This window comes from Pleurodeles waltl, chromosome 12, assembly GCF_031143425.1.
Source record: "Pleurodeles waltl isolate 20211129_DDA chromosome 12, aPleWal1.hap1.20221129, whole genome shotgun sequence".
NCBI classification, from domain to species: domain Eukaryota; kingdom Metazoa; phylum Chordata; class Amphibia; order Caudata; family Salamandridae; genus Pleurodeles; species Pleurodeles waltl.
Genome location: NC_090451.1, coordinates 689,434,392 through 689,451,272, shown reverse-complemented (window position 1 = coordinate 689,451,272; position 16,881 = coordinate 689,434,392). Strand labels below are relative to the sequence as shown.

Below are 16,881 nucleotides of genomic sequence, written 5' to 3'. Positions count from 1 at the left end.
TTCTAGGATATGGACATTCCAGTGAATGTGAAAGCAAGCATTCCTTAAGAGGAATTTACCAACACTGTTCTGGAAATACTTTTTTTTTTTAATGAACCCCAACACTATTTTGAGTGTCCACAGTAAAAAGAAAACATTTCCCTCCAAGATCATGGAAAAACTGTTGATTAAAAAAATAAAAATAATTAAAAAAACAGACTCCATCTCTTCATTAGAAGGCACTGCAGAGAATGATCAGTTCCTTGCACTGAAAAGGTTAAATGGATCGCTACACAATCACCAGAAAGAAACTATACAGGACTACTAGCGTGGATGCAAACTGCAATGATGCTTCAAAGAAAAGGATAATAACGGGATAACATATGGAAAGGCAAAGACTAAAGTTTAATGGTGAACAAATGCATCCTATACAACTGTAAGAATTGAAATTTCAGCATAGCTATCTCTGTAACTGGTACCATGAATAAGTGCTTAAGTAATTAAACTCAGGATACAAGTTATCGAAACATGAAAATAAAATCCCTTTAACGCTAAAAAAAAACTCACCAACTATCAATACAATAAATTTGTTAACAAAGGCAAACTATCTTATCAGTAAAATACAAAAAAAGACACAAAGACTACTGAGAACTCTTTAAAGAAAATTATTCCTCGCCACATATATTTTTCTCAATATTTATCTGCTGGCAAGTATCAAATGTTAATGTTCTAACCACAGTTCCGGAAAGGACAGACAATTTTCCCACTTAACTAAAGTTCACCTGGAAGGGACTGCATTCACAGTGATGGGGCAGTCATGGAAATCACACTTCCATAAAGAGCACTGCTGATTCAGTAGCTCACCCCTTCCATTGTACTATTGACCCTTCCTGCTCCACTTTCTTAAGTGGAAGAAGTTATCATTTTATCTCCTTTACACACTGTATCTTCCTCAAAGCGCCTTTCAAAAGGTATAAACTCACAAAAAATTAAATACAAAGAAAAATATGTTTTTACATGCAAATAATCAAAACGGGAAAAAGGACAGTTAATCCAGGAGAGCTTGAAGAAAAGTCACCAAAGACAGAAACAGGTAGAGTAATCGTAGCAAAAAAGGCCTGGAAGAAATTATGAAGGAAATAAGAGTAACCAAATGTACGCAAAATAAAGGAACAATTTAATAAGGAAACAGGGAGTTACTGAAGACCACATAGAAGAAGGGGGGGATGTAATAAGAATAATGGATCATACAAAGTATGAAAACCAAAGGGGAAAATAGGTTGAAACCGCTTTAGTTAGAAAATTGACATATACTGGGCAATCATATCTGGTGAACAATTTTTCTTACACATTTAAAGGCAGCAGGGGTGTGTGTGTGTGTGTGTGGCTCTGGGTTTCAGTCGATATTCAGGCCTGAAATATGCAGGCATGATGTAACTGAACGCTAAGAAGTTAGCAGTGGGAGCAGAGAAAAAAGCAGCGCACCAAAAGACACAAACATATTGCTTAATAGTTAAAATGCAGGAGTTAGGATGATGCCCTTGCGTTGGAAAAATCCAGGTGCAGAAACTGAGGTCCCACAACACCCCGGTCCCAAAAGACTTCGGCACCGACAGACAAGAACCTTTCTGGAAAAATAAGACGCTCTGGGCCTGATTTAGATGTCGACAGACGGGTTACTCAGTCACAACGGTGACAGATATCCCGTCCGCTAAAAGATAAATCCCATTATATTCCTATGGGATTTATATTTCGCTGGATGGGATATCCATCACCATCGTGACGGAGAAACCTGTTCGCTGAAATCTAAAGCAGGCCCTATATCGATACATGTTCTATGCATTCAAGAAGTCATGGAGATGTTAAGTAACAATACAATTAGCTGTTCCTCCGAGATGTGAAAGCAAACTAAAGCGGTTATGGTAGAGACCTCTATAATAGGCCAAAATATAACAATATGGACACGTTCAGCATCCTTTAAACTGTTTATCAACACACTTCCCACCTTCAGTTCATGCCGTCTCACCTGGCAGCATGAGGAGATCCCGGAAGCGGGCACAGAGAGAATGGTATTCACAAGTTTTCACAGTGTGCACTTCCAGAGGAGGCGTCCAACTCACACTCTCTTTAATTCCTATGGGCACAGGGGTCAAAGTATCAAAAACAATTCAAAACAGGAGCCACTGGATGAAGGGAAGAAATGTAAGAAAGTCTTAACCTGTGGCCTTAGAATAAACTTTTTAGTGGAGTCGAAGGAGGAACTGGCGATAAGAAATTAGTTGGCAAGCAGCAAGCAATGTTATTACTGAATAGGTGCTTACAACACAAGGACTCCACAAATCATGCTAAATTTGGTAAACTGATTAAAAAAGCACAGGAATTGAGCATGCGCATAGATGGAAAAAAGAAAAAAAAAAAAAAAAGACATTGTTAGTGCAACTTACCATCAACCATATCAGCTTTCTCCATGTCAGCTCGGCAACGAGACTGGATGCCATCGGCACCTGCTGCTGGGACATCGTTTGTCACAATTGTAACCTGGCCAGAAAGAGAGACAACCATTGAACGTAGGGGAAGAAAGAATAGGGATCATCAAAGAAGACGCTTGAAGCAGTTGGTGCAACAGCAGGTTTTGTGTGAGTTAGCAGGTAGTACTGAGGATGAAGCAGAAAAACAGGTCAGAAGCTAGGAATGGAAGGCACACAAAAGGGAATGGGCTCAAGAGAAAGACTAGGAAAGCTGTGGTATGGAATTTATCTTCAGACATACAAGCAGTAAGGTGTTGTTTACGGTTTTTGACAATTTATTTTTAATTTACACTTAGTTGTGTTGTGCCTAAAAGTGTGTGCTAATTACCCTAATAGGTAATAAGTTACCAACGAACAGCAGATTTAATTAGGAAGAGGCTGGGGGTGAGAGAGGGGGGGGGGGGAAAGTTGGGCAAAGAGAGCTCTTTCATATAAATATCCTTTAAATCAGGAACAGGTTACCAGATGCTGAAGAACATTTCTTAAGGACCTTGGGTCATTATAACTTCTGTGGAATCAGCTGAAAAAGCCCATAAGGTCAGTGTGAGGAAATTCACAAAATAATATTTCCCACTTGTGGCACTGTAGCAAATCTTATACATTTGCTCATATAATCGGTCATCTGGAAGGAAAAAGTGTCTGAAGTAGGTAACAAGTCCCAGATGAATACACAATGAATGTCTTTCCATCAGGCCACGTGTCAGAAGGCTAATTAAAATGCCTTACTGCTGGTTAATCTTTCATATTTTAACTAGAATGGGAATAGGGTAACAAACTGCCCAAAGCGAGGCTAGGTGTAAGCATTTTATTATTTTATTTAGTGTAACCCAATCTACTGCTGGTCCATATTCCAACTGAACAAGTTACTTGTCTTTAGTAACGCTCAATCTGGTTGATACGCTAGCCAACCCCAGATTCCTCACCTTTAGAACGTTTCCCAGTCATCAGACTAGACCGGATATTTACACAATTGTACTCTTGCGTGCTTCTGGGTGATGTTGTGTGTCGGCGTTGTGTTGGCCTCATCCCATCCAAGAAGTGCCAGAGCGGAGTTGCATACAGCTGCCAACCACGTGCACCAGCAATTGACTCTTTCCATGTCCTCAGATGCGGAGCATAAAACAATAGGAAGTGCCAGGTTTGAGATTCCTACTACGGGATCTTTTTAGACGGAAAAAGAGAGAGAATGGGTAGGTGGGAAGGAGTGAGGTATCTGCTGGTAGATACAGTATCCACCAGAAAGAGCATTACTGAAGTTAAGTAACTTGATCTTCTGATGGATACTTCTAACCACAGATACCAAAGCACTACCTTCCTAAATGGAGGGTCTGGGTAATGGGCTGAGACCAAAAAGTCCTGCAGGACTAAACAGGTGAAATGCCTTCTCACCGCACAAGACAGTAATGTTTCACAAATGTAGGCAGTACTGACATCCATGTCATGGCCTAACAATTGTGAAGAAGAGGTACTATTGTGTGCTAACACAGTACCAGCTTCGGCTGTGGCAGAATAAGTCATTAGCTCTTCCGAAGGCTGCTTCTATGATAATGTGTAGCACATCCAGTTTCCACTTTGTAGGCTCCTTCTTCGATTAGGACTTTGACTTACCAGATGACTTTGACCATGGGGCAGGCCGGTCGTGGGAGGACCCTCAAGAGCGGGAATGGGTCTCTGCCTTCAACTTGGAGCAAAACTTGCATGAGGTCACAACTTCTTTTGGTGCTGGGTGACATGCAGATTCGCTTAATAGTCCCAGATCACCATAGGCGTACCGTATGCAGGTCCGTCACCAATACTGGTTTCTGACCGCTTTAAATCATGTAGCCTTAGGTGGGGACATTACTTCCTCGCATACTGGAAAAGAGAATTTTGGAAGAATTTATAAACCGATGAAAAAGGGATCTGTGTTCTGCATCAGAGTTCAAAGACGTGTAAAGAAAGAAACTGATGTCAGCACAAAGGAGTGGTGCCTATATGCAGCCCTGCTCCATCACTTGCAGGTGGAATAGGGCCAACACAGAGGCACACATCACCACCTAGTGGCACACAGAAGCACTGCTTTGAAAAGCTCCTGACTCAGTCTGGTGAATATTCTCAAGGTGAAGAAACTGCGGCTAGAAACAACCATCAGAAATCAATATACTGTATTTTTTTAAACTGAAAGAATAGATTCTATAATTCCTTAGCTCCTGAAGTGCCTAGTCACCACAGTAAAATATCTAACGTTCCCATAGCAGAGCACAGCGAAAAATGCATGATGGCTAAAAAGCCACTCACATATTGCAGTCAGTCTGTTTGCAGTTTCTGTTTAACTCCTAGGGTACTACACATAGGGTGAAATGTGTTGAATGAACCATGTAAGCCATCAAATACAAGAGCTTCCTCTCTAAAGCAAAAAAAAATAAAAATGCACCAATATGCTTCTGAATGGTTTATTGATTTCCAGAAATCCAAAAAAATTGATGTAATAAAAGAATACTATTTACATGCGAGGGGTGCTTATACTGCAAAATTGTTTTTAGTTGGCACCTACTGGATAAGGAACTTTTCTATTACAGTGTAATATTACTGACACCAAACGTAAATCTTATGTAGCGCACCTAGAGAGTGACAAATCCACAACTATGTTGTGATACGAATTGTATGGCAACAGAAAATGCACCAAAGGGACCAGTAACTCTGTACAATTTTAACGATTGCTGTAGATATGAGGGAATTCCATTCAAGGAAATTCCTTTTCCTGTAAATATGACTGTATTTTTTGTCAGGCAGAACTTTTATCATTCTGTCATCTTTTCTAACATCTTAAACTGTAGTGTTGACGAAGTTAGATTCACTAAAGTTACCAAATATGGGCCGGTGGTAATAAGTGTTATCGGCCAACTTCGATGGAGCAACGTATGAAAGTGCCACTGAAACCAACCTTACCAGAAACAGCTCTGTAGACATCTGCTCACCTTAGGAGCTGAAGCAGGAGCCCCAGAGGGTGGGACTGTAAACCTGCTGGCACAACCCTTTGAAAAGCCTCAGACTGATCAGACAAAGCCCCAGGGGGTTGGACATTTTCTTAAGGAATTTTCTGTAACATCAGAATCAGTTCAGAGGATGATGAAAAGGGCTCCTTGATCCTTTGATGCTCGATAGGATATGAGGAAGAAGAGTGATACAGCTTCTTATGTTATGTGTGCAAGAGGAGGTAAACGGCTTATGGGAGCAGAACCATGACTGCCACTTGGAATGGGATCAGGATTTAGCACCCCATTAGCATCCCTCAAAGAAGCACTCATCAGTTTTGCCGGCCCCTCTTCAATACGTTTAAAAGCCTTAAGGGAGTAAAACTAACATGATCTTGAGTTGAGTGTTTTAAGCAAGCACACCATACTACATACCAGTAGATTTAGGCAGAGACATGTCCCTCAAAACAGAAGAAATATGTTATTATAATGGTGTTGACTTTACATCCAGTGCCTATGTGATGGTGTATACAATGCCACTTTGGCACCAGCTGTTGGCGTATGGGGATAAAATGCATATTACCAAAATTTGGGAGCCATCATCCAGTAGAAAACATTTTTGGGGGGTAAATTAGGAGGATCTGAAGCAAGGAAAGATGGTCAAGAGAGAGACAATGAAAAAGCAGAGTGGCACAAGAGATAAATACTTCAGAAGTGAAAAACAATCAATGGTGAAGTAGGGGCAGCAAAATAGTGTCACTGTATGTGCCCTGAAGGAGGGAAAAAATTATGCAAATTAGGTAAAGGAGGAATTAGAGACAGGACAACAAGACTTGACATGGAGTAAACGGCATGACAGGTGGAATAGAAAGAAACAAGGTGGCAAGAGATTCTGGTTGTCAGTAAATGGGAGAGAAAGAATGAAAACAATATAAATTATGGCAACCAGAGGGTTAGGCACAGGATGGAAGCAGTCGGGCTGACGGAAGCAGTCGGCGGTTCTCACCGGCGCGCGCCCCAGCGCGTGACCCTCCCGTGCGCCTCTGCCGCGTCACACGCCCGGGCTCGCGGGAGAGCGCCGAGGGACGACCCCAGGGGCCCGGAGACAGCCCGGAGACAGCTGAGGGGTGACCGCGGGGGGCCCTGAGACAGGCTGAGGGACGACCCCGGGGGATACAGAGATCAGCGGGGGGGGACGACCACGGGGGCACTGAGAGCGGCTGAGGGGAGAGCCCGGGAGAGGCAGAGGCCCCTCAGGACCCAGAGACAGGCTGAGGGACGACGCAGAAACCTCGGGGGGCCCCCGGACTCCTCGGGGAGGCGACCTGACCCCCGGTAGGCCCCTCTGACGCCCTGTCGTCTCCCGGGGGGACTGAGACCCTTGGAGGAGAGCCGAGAGCGCCTCCGGAGAGACCGCTGACCCGCAGACCCGCTGTGTGCAGGGGCAGCCGGTGACCTGCGCCCTCCACCGAGACTTCCACGGACCCCAAGGGGGCCATATTAGACCCCATCACACCTCCATCACCTAGAGGGTCCCAAGGAGCCAGCGGCCAGCGGCCAGCGACCCGTGCACCGGAGACCGACTGTGGCACCAGAGAGAGGTCCCGGAGACTGACCCCTCACCACAGACTGACCCAGGGTGCCAGAGACTGACCCCGGCCACAGGGCACCAGAGAGAGGCCCTGGAGACTGACCCCTCACCGGAGACTGATCCCGGCCACAGGGCATCAGAGACTGACCCCGGCCACCAGAGACTGACCTCCAGGCACCACAATCTGACCTCGGGTACTAGAGAGAGACCACAGAGACTGACCCCGGGCACCAGAGAGAGAGATCGGGTACCAGAGACTGACCCCGAGCACCCGAGACAGGACCCACATCAGAGACTGACCCCGGGCACCATACCCCGGGCACCATACCCCGGGCACAAGAGGCGGACCCCGGGCGCCGGAGACAACCAGCCGCGCACCCCTGCAGGACACAGGACACAGGGCTGCCGGTTCGGACTGCCGCCGCCGTTGTAGGCTGCTTGCTTAAACACGCTGGGAGGACTACAATACCCAGAATCCTCTGGGTTTCCTGTGCGCCAAGTGGCGCGAAAGTGCTGTTACGCCCCCGGGCCCAGGCCCTTAAATTGCAACAAGGTACCACGCACCGCGCCGGCGCCGGGCAAAGGGCGGGCCCTCTGAGGCCTGAAGAGACTGGACTGGACTGGGCACGGGACTCTGCCTAAATTGTAAGTTAGCTGTATTACATCTTGATTACGCGGTTTTGTGTTTTGTGTTTTGTATTGCTGAATTATAGCTGGTGGTACTTACTGCAACCAACCTATGATGGCTAACTGTAATAACTCCGCCAAAAATCTAGGGGCCACTATGCTTGATAACTACCTGGTTAAGGTGATTAAAAAGATTAATAGCGATCGCAGAGTCTCCCTAGGGAAAGGAGGTTCCCCCGTTCAGACACACCCTAGTTCCTCCCCACATATAGTGTCTACTTTTGAGGATCTGGGCGTTAACACTGACAAGGATATGATACTAACTGAGGCACGGATACATTCTAATCCCTTAGACTCAACGGATATAATTGGCGAGAGCCCATTTAGCCCCGTGGTTATGGCAGTGACTCCCCCCCAATCAGCAAGAGCAGTTAGGGCTTGCAGAAAGTCGTTGGGCAAAAGAGGAGTGGGGAAGGTCAGCAATTCTCAAAAGCCCCTCGAAGCAAAAAACCATACTATTAAAACAAAAGGATTAGACGGGGGATCTGATAAGCCAGTGGGTTGCTGTCATAACAGGCAGTATATAGAAAATATACTGGCAACAGTAGAGGATAAGTTAGCGACAAAAATGGCTGAAATTTTTAGCACATTATTGCTGAAAATTGAAGTACTTACCCAAGAGGTTCATAGTCTGAGGGTACAAGCAACATCGACACCAGCAGATGTACTAACGGTACCTCTAGATTTACCATCTGGAAATTGTGTTGAGCAGGCAATACTCGCGGGCAGCAGTTTAAGACATAAAGCCCCATGTAACGAAACTAGTTTGGAGGCGGAGCCCACTATACCTAGGGAACCCGAAGTGATTCGAGGGTCCCTAGAGGGTAGGCCTCAACCAACTCGAGTCCATAAGGAAGCAAGAGAGCACAACAATAATTATAATGTTAGGATTGATCTCCCACCGGAGGCCGCTCCATTTATATGTATATTGTCAGGAGTCCCAGAACTTAGTTCAGGTAAAAAAGAAGGTTACAATGATTTAAAAAACAAAGTAGCCTTCTGGCTTACTAAGAATAGACCCCTCCCCCCTACCATTGATGGTAAAATCTTAAATGTGAGAAGGGTGGGTTGGCTTGGCCACATGACTAAAGATATCCCAGGTGATCTGGTAATAGTTAATTTCAGGAGTATTAATGTGGTCCCATTTTTGAGAGGCTGGTGCCCGCAACCTGCAGATGGACCAATAGTCACGTGGGAACTACTAGATTTTTATCCTACGGTGTATCCCGAGGTGAAGGTGCCTTCCCAGATTAACAAAAATGTCATTAACCCTCCCAGGGGTTGGTTCGCACTAGAAAGCATTGAACCCTTGATTACTGCCGGGAGATATGGGCCGTTATCCTGCCTAGATGAGAATGATTGACTCATCGGTAGAGAAGAATTAGTTAATTTAACCTTATTGAAATCTCCCCACATAGAAGATATAAGTTGGAAGGCTATTGCCACAGATCAAAGTAATAATCCTGACACTACCCCTGTTGGTACATTGTCTGCATTACCCAATTTTAGTACGGACTCACCCTCTGCTTTAGCTGAGCCTGTTGATATGTTATCAAGGTATATATCCTGGAATATAGCCGGTCTGGAGTCCAGCCAGTGTATTCCTGATTGGAGGGACTTCATAGATCAGGGCGATATAATTGCATTTCAGGAAACTTGGGCTATCACACCGATATTTCGGGTGGGGTATCTGAACTTTAGCAAGCCAGCAATTAGAGGCCAGAAAGGGCGTCCTGTTGGAGGTCTTACAATTTGGGTCCGCCAAAGTGCGGGTGTAAGAGTTGAAGAAGTGACAATTGATAGTCCAGACATAATTGCCTTAAAGATAAAATCTAACCAAGGTACAAACATCCTGTTGGTTAATATTGATGTCAGGGGCCTCCAGGGAGGAAGGGTTTCTCCGACCCTCCTCCTGTTGGATGACATTCTATCAGGAACAATGACCGATGGCCACAAGATTGTGATGGGGGATTTTAATACTTGTTTTGAGCCTTTGGGTATTGAGGACGGCCCGCTCACCGAGGATGAGGATCTATCCTGGGGTATTCCCCAACTCGAGATACCTCCGATTGCTAAGTGGTCGAGCTCAGCCACCCATATCAAGGGGCTATGCCTGGATATGGGTCTAAGAGCTGTTAACGGAAGGGTCAAGTCAGATAGGAAGGGCAGGCATACGTTCAACAACGGCAGACACAGTAGTCGTATCGACTATATTTTGGTCGATGTGAGGCAGTGGTTTGCAGTTGTTGATATGTTAGTTACGGAACGCCCAGAGAGCGATCATGACCCGCTGGTTTTGACCTTAAGGGATTCCAGCTTTCAGAGGTCTGAGGGCAGTGGTCCTAATATAATAGATAAAGAGGTCATTGTGAGCAATGATACGCGCAGGGTACGCTGGCCCAAAATAGCTGTGGACGCTGGGGCCCGCAGGGTGATAAGAACCTTAGTGTCTAGTTCTGTGGAGCTTTTAAACAATTGTGGCTCACAGGACGAGATTAACAGCGAACTTATACGTACCCATTCTGACTTGTTTCAGGAACTTAAAAAGTTGTTCATCAAATTTATTCCTAAACAACCTAGGACCAAGAAATACTCATCCACTACCTGGTTTGATAAAGAGTGTAGCAAGACAAAAAGAGTTCTCTTTGAGGCTATTAAAAACAAAAATCATAGCCAGATTAGATCTTGTAGAAAACTCTATAATGAGGCAAAACGCAAAGCAAAACAAAAGTGGGACGAGGAACGCTGGCTTATGCTGTCCGAAGCCTGTGGTAAACGCAATATGCAACAGTTTTGGCACCTCATAAAATGGGGTATCTCGCAGGACGCCCACTATAGTCCAGCATCTGTCTCTAATCATCAGTGGGTAAAAAATTTTGAGGATCAGTTTAAGTGTCATACCGTAGAAGTGACTATACCCTACTGTCTTGAGCCCGTTGAGTCGTTAATTTTCTCAGTTACTGAAGTCATTAATTGCCTGAAAAACATTCCCAAAGGGAGGGCCCCTGGCCCAGATGGTATTCCAGCTGACATTTTTTTGGAAGACCAGGACCTGTGGGTACCTTATATACTCCACCTGATGAATGCAGTTGCAGCAGGCGCTAAAATTCCTGACTCATGGTATGGGGCAGAAATCCTTCCTATATACAAGAAAGGCGATCGCTCAGTACCCTCAAATTACCGGCCTATCAGCCTTATTGATGAGATCCAAAAAATCATAGCGCGCCTCATTTTAGGGAGGATACAGGAATGGATAACAGACTCAGATATTTTGACTCCGTTGCAGGCGGGTTTTAGACCTCATGTAAGCACCCTTGATCAAGCCTTTCGTTTTGCCCTTTTATATTGGAAAACAGTTTTTTTGGGTAAGGGCAAGTTGTATGCAGCTTTTGTGGATCTAAGATCTGCATTCGACTTGGTTCCTAGGACTAAATTATGGGATTGCATACTGGAACAGGGAATGCCCAGGGCTCTAGTGCGACTCTTAATGAATCTTCATGCATACACTTATGCCCAAGTCCGCTGGGGTAAGCCTGGCGAGGTTACGGACAGGTTCCATGTATTGAAAGGGGTTAGACAAGGATGTGCCCTGGCTCCCACTTTGTTTTCCCTGTTTATTAACGGGGTTACCAAATATTTTGCAACACATCCCACGGATGCTCCCCAGATAGCGGGAATGAAAGTACCATTGCTCATGTTCGCGGATGATACCTTGTTATTATCTAAGACAAGGCAAGGGCTTCAGCAGGCCCTACTCAGATTTGAGTTATTTTGTGACGAGCATGAGCTAGAAGTAAATGTTTCTAAAACAAAATTCATGGTACTAAGAGGTCGAACACAAACTGTGGCAAGGGTTAAAATGGGTGGTGCTATTCTTGAGCAAACTAATGTATTTACATATCTGGGTGTGCATTTTAGTGATAATTTTAGTTGGAAACCCCAGATTGATATTTAAGCACTTAAACATGTTCAATTGGGCGGTGCCCTTCTTAAGGAATATAAAAGATCATTTACCCGCCCGATGTCCCCACTTATGGAAATCTATGGGTCAAAAATTCTTCCCTCAGTTTTGTATGGGGCAGGGCTTTGGGGTTATAGCAATCTGGACCGACTGATGCTGGCTCAAAACAGATTTACAAGAGGGGCGGTTGGTCTTCCGAGGTCATCCCCACGCATCCCGCTCCTTTATGACCTTGGGCTCCAACCGGTGGAAGATCAAGCCAGATTTCGGCCCTTGGCCTTCTAGCGGAGGTTGTGGTCTACCCCAGAGCTGTTATTATATGCGAAAGCATGTCTCGAGGTAAGGGACACCCTAGGATCCGATAAGATTGGTTGGTTTAAGGGTGTTAGAACCACCCTTTGTGCCATGGGTCTAGGTGCCCTTTGGCACAACCCAGACTCCGCTACTTTTCCTTCAAAAAAAGAGCTGAAACAAATATATTGGGAATGGGTGGTAGGCATCAGACACTCATCCCTTATAGGTAGTTCCCTTACAACAACATTTGTACACGTGAAAGATGTCTCTGCAATTGAAATGTATTGGGATGTTATTACAAAACCTATGGACCGCAAATTATATCACCAAGTTAGAGTGGGCTCAATACCATTAAGGTGTTTAACCTCAACCTGGGGCATTGGAGGCCCAGATAAATGCCCATTGTGTACTGAAATGCGGGAAAATGTGAGCCATTTGTTCTTTGTCTGTCCATTATATGCTGCCCCAAGGAAGAAGTGGTTGGTACCCCTATGCAAAAGTCTGGGCACACAATCGGCCGAGACTGCTTGTAGGATCTTTAAAACTGATCTTTCACCTACTATAGCAATAGGGGTGGCCAAATTCCTGGGGTGGGCATGGATAATTCGTTCTGAACTACTAAAACAGTTACATGTTTTAGATAAGTAAAATATCTTGAACATTAGAACTGAGTTTTTAAAGTAATGTACTTCCTTTTTTAATATGTTAAAATATTTAACAAATGAAGCATTAGTAGCTTTTATGAAATATTGTATTTATTGTTTTAATCGTTAGCACTGTTAATTTTATAAGTATTATGACGTGTAGCATGTCTTTTATGATGAAATATCGAATAAAGACTTAATTGAGAAAAAAAAAAATATATATATATATATATATATATATATAAATTATGAATACGAGAGGAGAAATTGGAGAAGAGAACCTGATACAAAGCAGTCAAATGGGGTGGGAGTACTGGGAGAGTGGTTTAGCTGGAACCCCAGAGGGTAGTGGGAATAAAAATAAATATGTCAAATGATGACAGGGTGTGGGACCAAGAGGAATATGAGGCACAAAAAAAAGAGGATGAATAGCCGCTTATACTCACTTGCTCGCACTGGCCATACAGGTCGATGAGCAGGTAACAAGGGCTTGGCATGTCCTGTGCTGCTACGCCCTGGTCCATTCCATTCACAAAGAGATGTAGGCAGTTGTTCCCATCCACCAGAAGGCCCAGAGCCGTCCCCTCAGGACATGTGTCCAGGTTTGGGCCATAGTTCTCAACGATCTGAGCAGTAGACAGAAATAAATAGATGAGGGGGAAACAACCCAATTATAGACAAATAATCCATCTCCATCTCATTTTCAAATCTGCTAAATCACTCTGCCTACTCTGGAGGGTTCTCCTTTTTTATGGTTGAATTACTCCTTTTTGGTTTCAATTCATGAATCAAGCACAGAATCATCACCATATTTTAACTAAAGGCCATGCATATTGGAAGAAAACAGTTCACAGGAGGATAAGTGGACGTAAAATACTCCCCAGTGAACAGTAAAACAGACTGAAGCCATATCTGCACCTAAACACTGCATTAAAACTTACAACACCTCAGAGTCATGTCACAATGAGCTTCTGGGGTAGTAGCATCCAACGAAGACGTCCCCTGGGAACAGTTGGCAGCATGAAATGACAAGGAGCCCCTTTCAGGGGGTTGAGTTAGCCCCTAAAGATGCACATACCGCTCACCTTCTGAAAGTCAATTCAGTTCCTCAAGAGGCACATTTCAAGGTGTAGATTAGCACCTAATACATACTCAATAATCATCAGAGTGTTGTTGGCTCTCTAGTTAGTTCAGCACTCAAGATACACACTCCATTAACCTTCTGCAAGTTAGTCCATCCCAAAAGGTGTACACTCCACTAACCTTCAGAGAGTTGTGAAATACGACGTCCCGTTGTATCAACCAGCTCGATCGCTTTAAAGAGCAGGCAGTGGCAGGGAAGTTCAGCCGCTCTGGTGGGCATCCAATAACACCCAAGGAAAGTGAGGACGTCCACTGAGGACTCAGGGAATCAATCCGCACCTTAAAAGACAGCGAACAAAACAATAAACTAAATGTAATAAATGTAGGTAGAGATAGAATTTATGAAAGGGTGATGCTCGGGAAAGCAAATGTGGCACACACAGGGGCAAAGACAGAGTTGGAGAAATAGAAGGAAAACTTGGAGATTTTTTTTATTAAAGCCTCAAATGGATTTTGGGGAAAATAAACAAATCTGAGTAGGGTTTTAAAAAAACAAAAAAACAAAGCAAGTAGTATGAGATCCAATCAAATCACTAAACAGATGCATGGCCTACCAGGGTGTAGATGTTTTACTTGAAATCTAGTTACGGATACTTATCAAGCATTTGAATTGATTACTAAGTTGCCATTCTACAATTCTCACTGACAAGTAAGTTCTACAAACGAACGTAATAGGTAAGTTCCTTAAAAGACAAACAATATTTGTTTTCTAGTTAGCACAATAAACCCTAGATTATTCAGGAAATAGCTTAACAGTTTCAGAATAGCAAGCTATGAGGCACGACACAGTAAAGCAATGGAGTGTTCTCTAGGGGTCCTATAGTTAAATTTTGTTTTAAATAATGTTTTACTGAAGTCTTTGCGTTATTAAGATAAAGCCGATAGGAAGGTTTGACTTGGGTGAAAATAAAGTAACAAAATAGATGTAAGAATGACAAGAAAACGACAAGTGCCAGTGTCCTTCCCCCAAAACAAAGAAACTGGTCACCTGGTCACCAATCGGCAAGGCCTTTAGCACCTCTAAGTCCCTAGTAAGTGGTGCCACCTGGAACTTAGGACATAGGTACTAAAACAGGGTCCCTAAGAGATGCCGCTCTAAGGGACCCAGCACTAAACTAATGCAGACTGCCACTGCAGGCTGTGTGACACGGTGACCTACAAAAGTGAAAACACAGCATGGCACACATCCTGTGTGCCTTGCATGGAATGGAAAATGTCACTTACCCAGTGTACATCTGTTCGTGGCATGAGACGCTGCAGATTCACATGCTTTGCACATCCCGCCATCTAGTGTTGGGCTCGGAGTGTTACAAGTTGTTTTTCTTCGAAGAAGTCTTTCGAGTCACGAGATCGAGGGACTCCTCCCCTTTCGGCTCCATTGCGCATGGGCGTCGACTCCATCTTAGATTGTTTTCCCCGCAGAGGGTGAGGTAGGAGTTGTGTATTATAGTAATAGTGCCCATGCAATGGAGTAAACATGTATGTACATAATGTAGTTTAAAGTGATATATTTACAATTTTACAGATGTTCAAGATCAACCTCGAAACGGCTACAGGCTCCCGGGGAGGCAGGTGGGCGCATGTGAATCTGCAGCGACTAATGCCACGAACAGATGTACACTGGGTAAGTGACATTTTCCGTTCGGTGGCATGTGTAGCTGCAGATACACATGCTTTGCATAGACTAGTAAGCAGTTATCTCCCCAAAAGCGGTGGTTCAGCCTGTAGGAGTTGAAGTTGTTTGAAACAAAGTTCGTAGTACTGCTTGTCCTACTGTGGCTTGTTGTGCTGTTAACACATCCACGCAGTAATGCTTGGTAAACGTATGAGGCGTAGACCATGTGGCTGCCTGACATATTTCAGTCATTGGAATGTTTCCTAGAAAGGCCATGGTAGCACCTTTCTTTCTAGTTGAGTGTGCCCTCGGTGTAATAGGCAGTTCTCTTTTTGCTTTGAGATAACAGGTTTGAATGCATTTAACTATCCATCTAGCAATGCCTTGTTTGGAAATTGGATTTCCTGTATGAGGTTTTTGGAAAGCAACAAATAATTGTTTTGTTTTCCGAATTTGTTTTGTCTGTTAATGTAGTACATTAATGCTCTTTTGATATCTAATGTATGTAGTGCTCTCTCAGCTACAGAATCTGGCTGTGGGAAGAACACTGGTAGTTCTACTGTTTGATTCAAGTGGAACGGTGATATGACTTTTGGTAAAAAATGTGGATTTGTCCGCAGAACTACTTTATGCTGGTGTATTTGAATAAATGGTTCTTGTATGGTAAATGTTTGGATTTCACTGACTCTTCTTAGAGATGTGATGGCAATTAGAAATGCAACTTTCCATGTTAAATATTGCATATCACATGAGTGCATGGGCTCAAAAGGTGGCCCCATGAGTCGTGTTAAGACAATGTTGAGGTTCCATGAAGGAACTGGTGGTGTTCTTGGTGGTATAATTATTTTTAGGCCTTCCATAAATGCTTTTATGACAGGTATCCTAAACAGTGAAGTTGAGTGGGTAATTTGCAGGTAAGCTGAAATTGCGGTAAGATGTATCTTAATGGATGAAAAAGCTAGTTTTGACTTTTGCAAATGTAGCAAGTAGCTTACGATGTCTTTAGCAGATGCGTGTAAAGGTTGAATTTGATTATTATGGCAATAATAAACAAACCTTTTCCACTTATTTGCATAGCAATGTCTAGTGGTTGGTTTTCTAGCTTGTTTTATGACTTCCATACATTCCTGTGTAAGGTCTAAGTGTCCGAACTTTAAGACTTCAGGAGCCAAATTGCTAGATTCAGCGATGCTGGATTGGGGTGTCTGATCTGTTGATTGTGTTGAGTTAATAGATCTGGTCTGTTTGGTAGTTTGATATGAGGCACTACTGAGAGGTCTAGTAGTGTTGTGTACCAAGGTTGTCTTGCCCAAGTTGGTGCTATGAGTGAGTTTGTTTTGACTCAACTTGTTTACTAGATATGGAAGGAGTGGGAGAGGGGGAAAAGCGTATGCAAATATCCCTGACCAACTCATCCATAACGCATTGCCCAGAGACTGATCTTGTGGGTACCTGGATGCGAAGTTTCGGCATTTTGCGTTTTCT

At 43.9% G+C, this 16,881-nt stretch overlaps 1 protein-coding gene across 2 annotated transcripts in view; it reads right to left on the bottom strand.

Moving 5' to 3' along the window:
* Positions 1-16,881, bottom strand: part of NEURL4 (neuralized E3 ubiquitin protein ligase 4) — a 139,429-nt gene that overhangs the window by 16,898 nt on the left and 105,650 nt on the right. For both annotated transcript variants that reach the window (XM_069215503.1, XM_069215504.1), the window contains exons 22-25: positions 13,902-14,060; positions 13,085-13,264; positions 2,424-2,517; positions 2,006-2,113 (exon numbers count right to left, since the gene is read on the bottom strand). In XM_069215503.1, the coding sequence (XP_069071604.1) occupies positions 2,006-2,113; positions 2,424-2,517; positions 13,085-13,264; positions 13,902-14,060 (541 nt within the window). The remainder of the gene's footprint in view (positions 1-2,005; positions 2,114-2,423; positions 2,518-13,084; positions 13,265-13,901; positions 14,061-16,881) is intronic.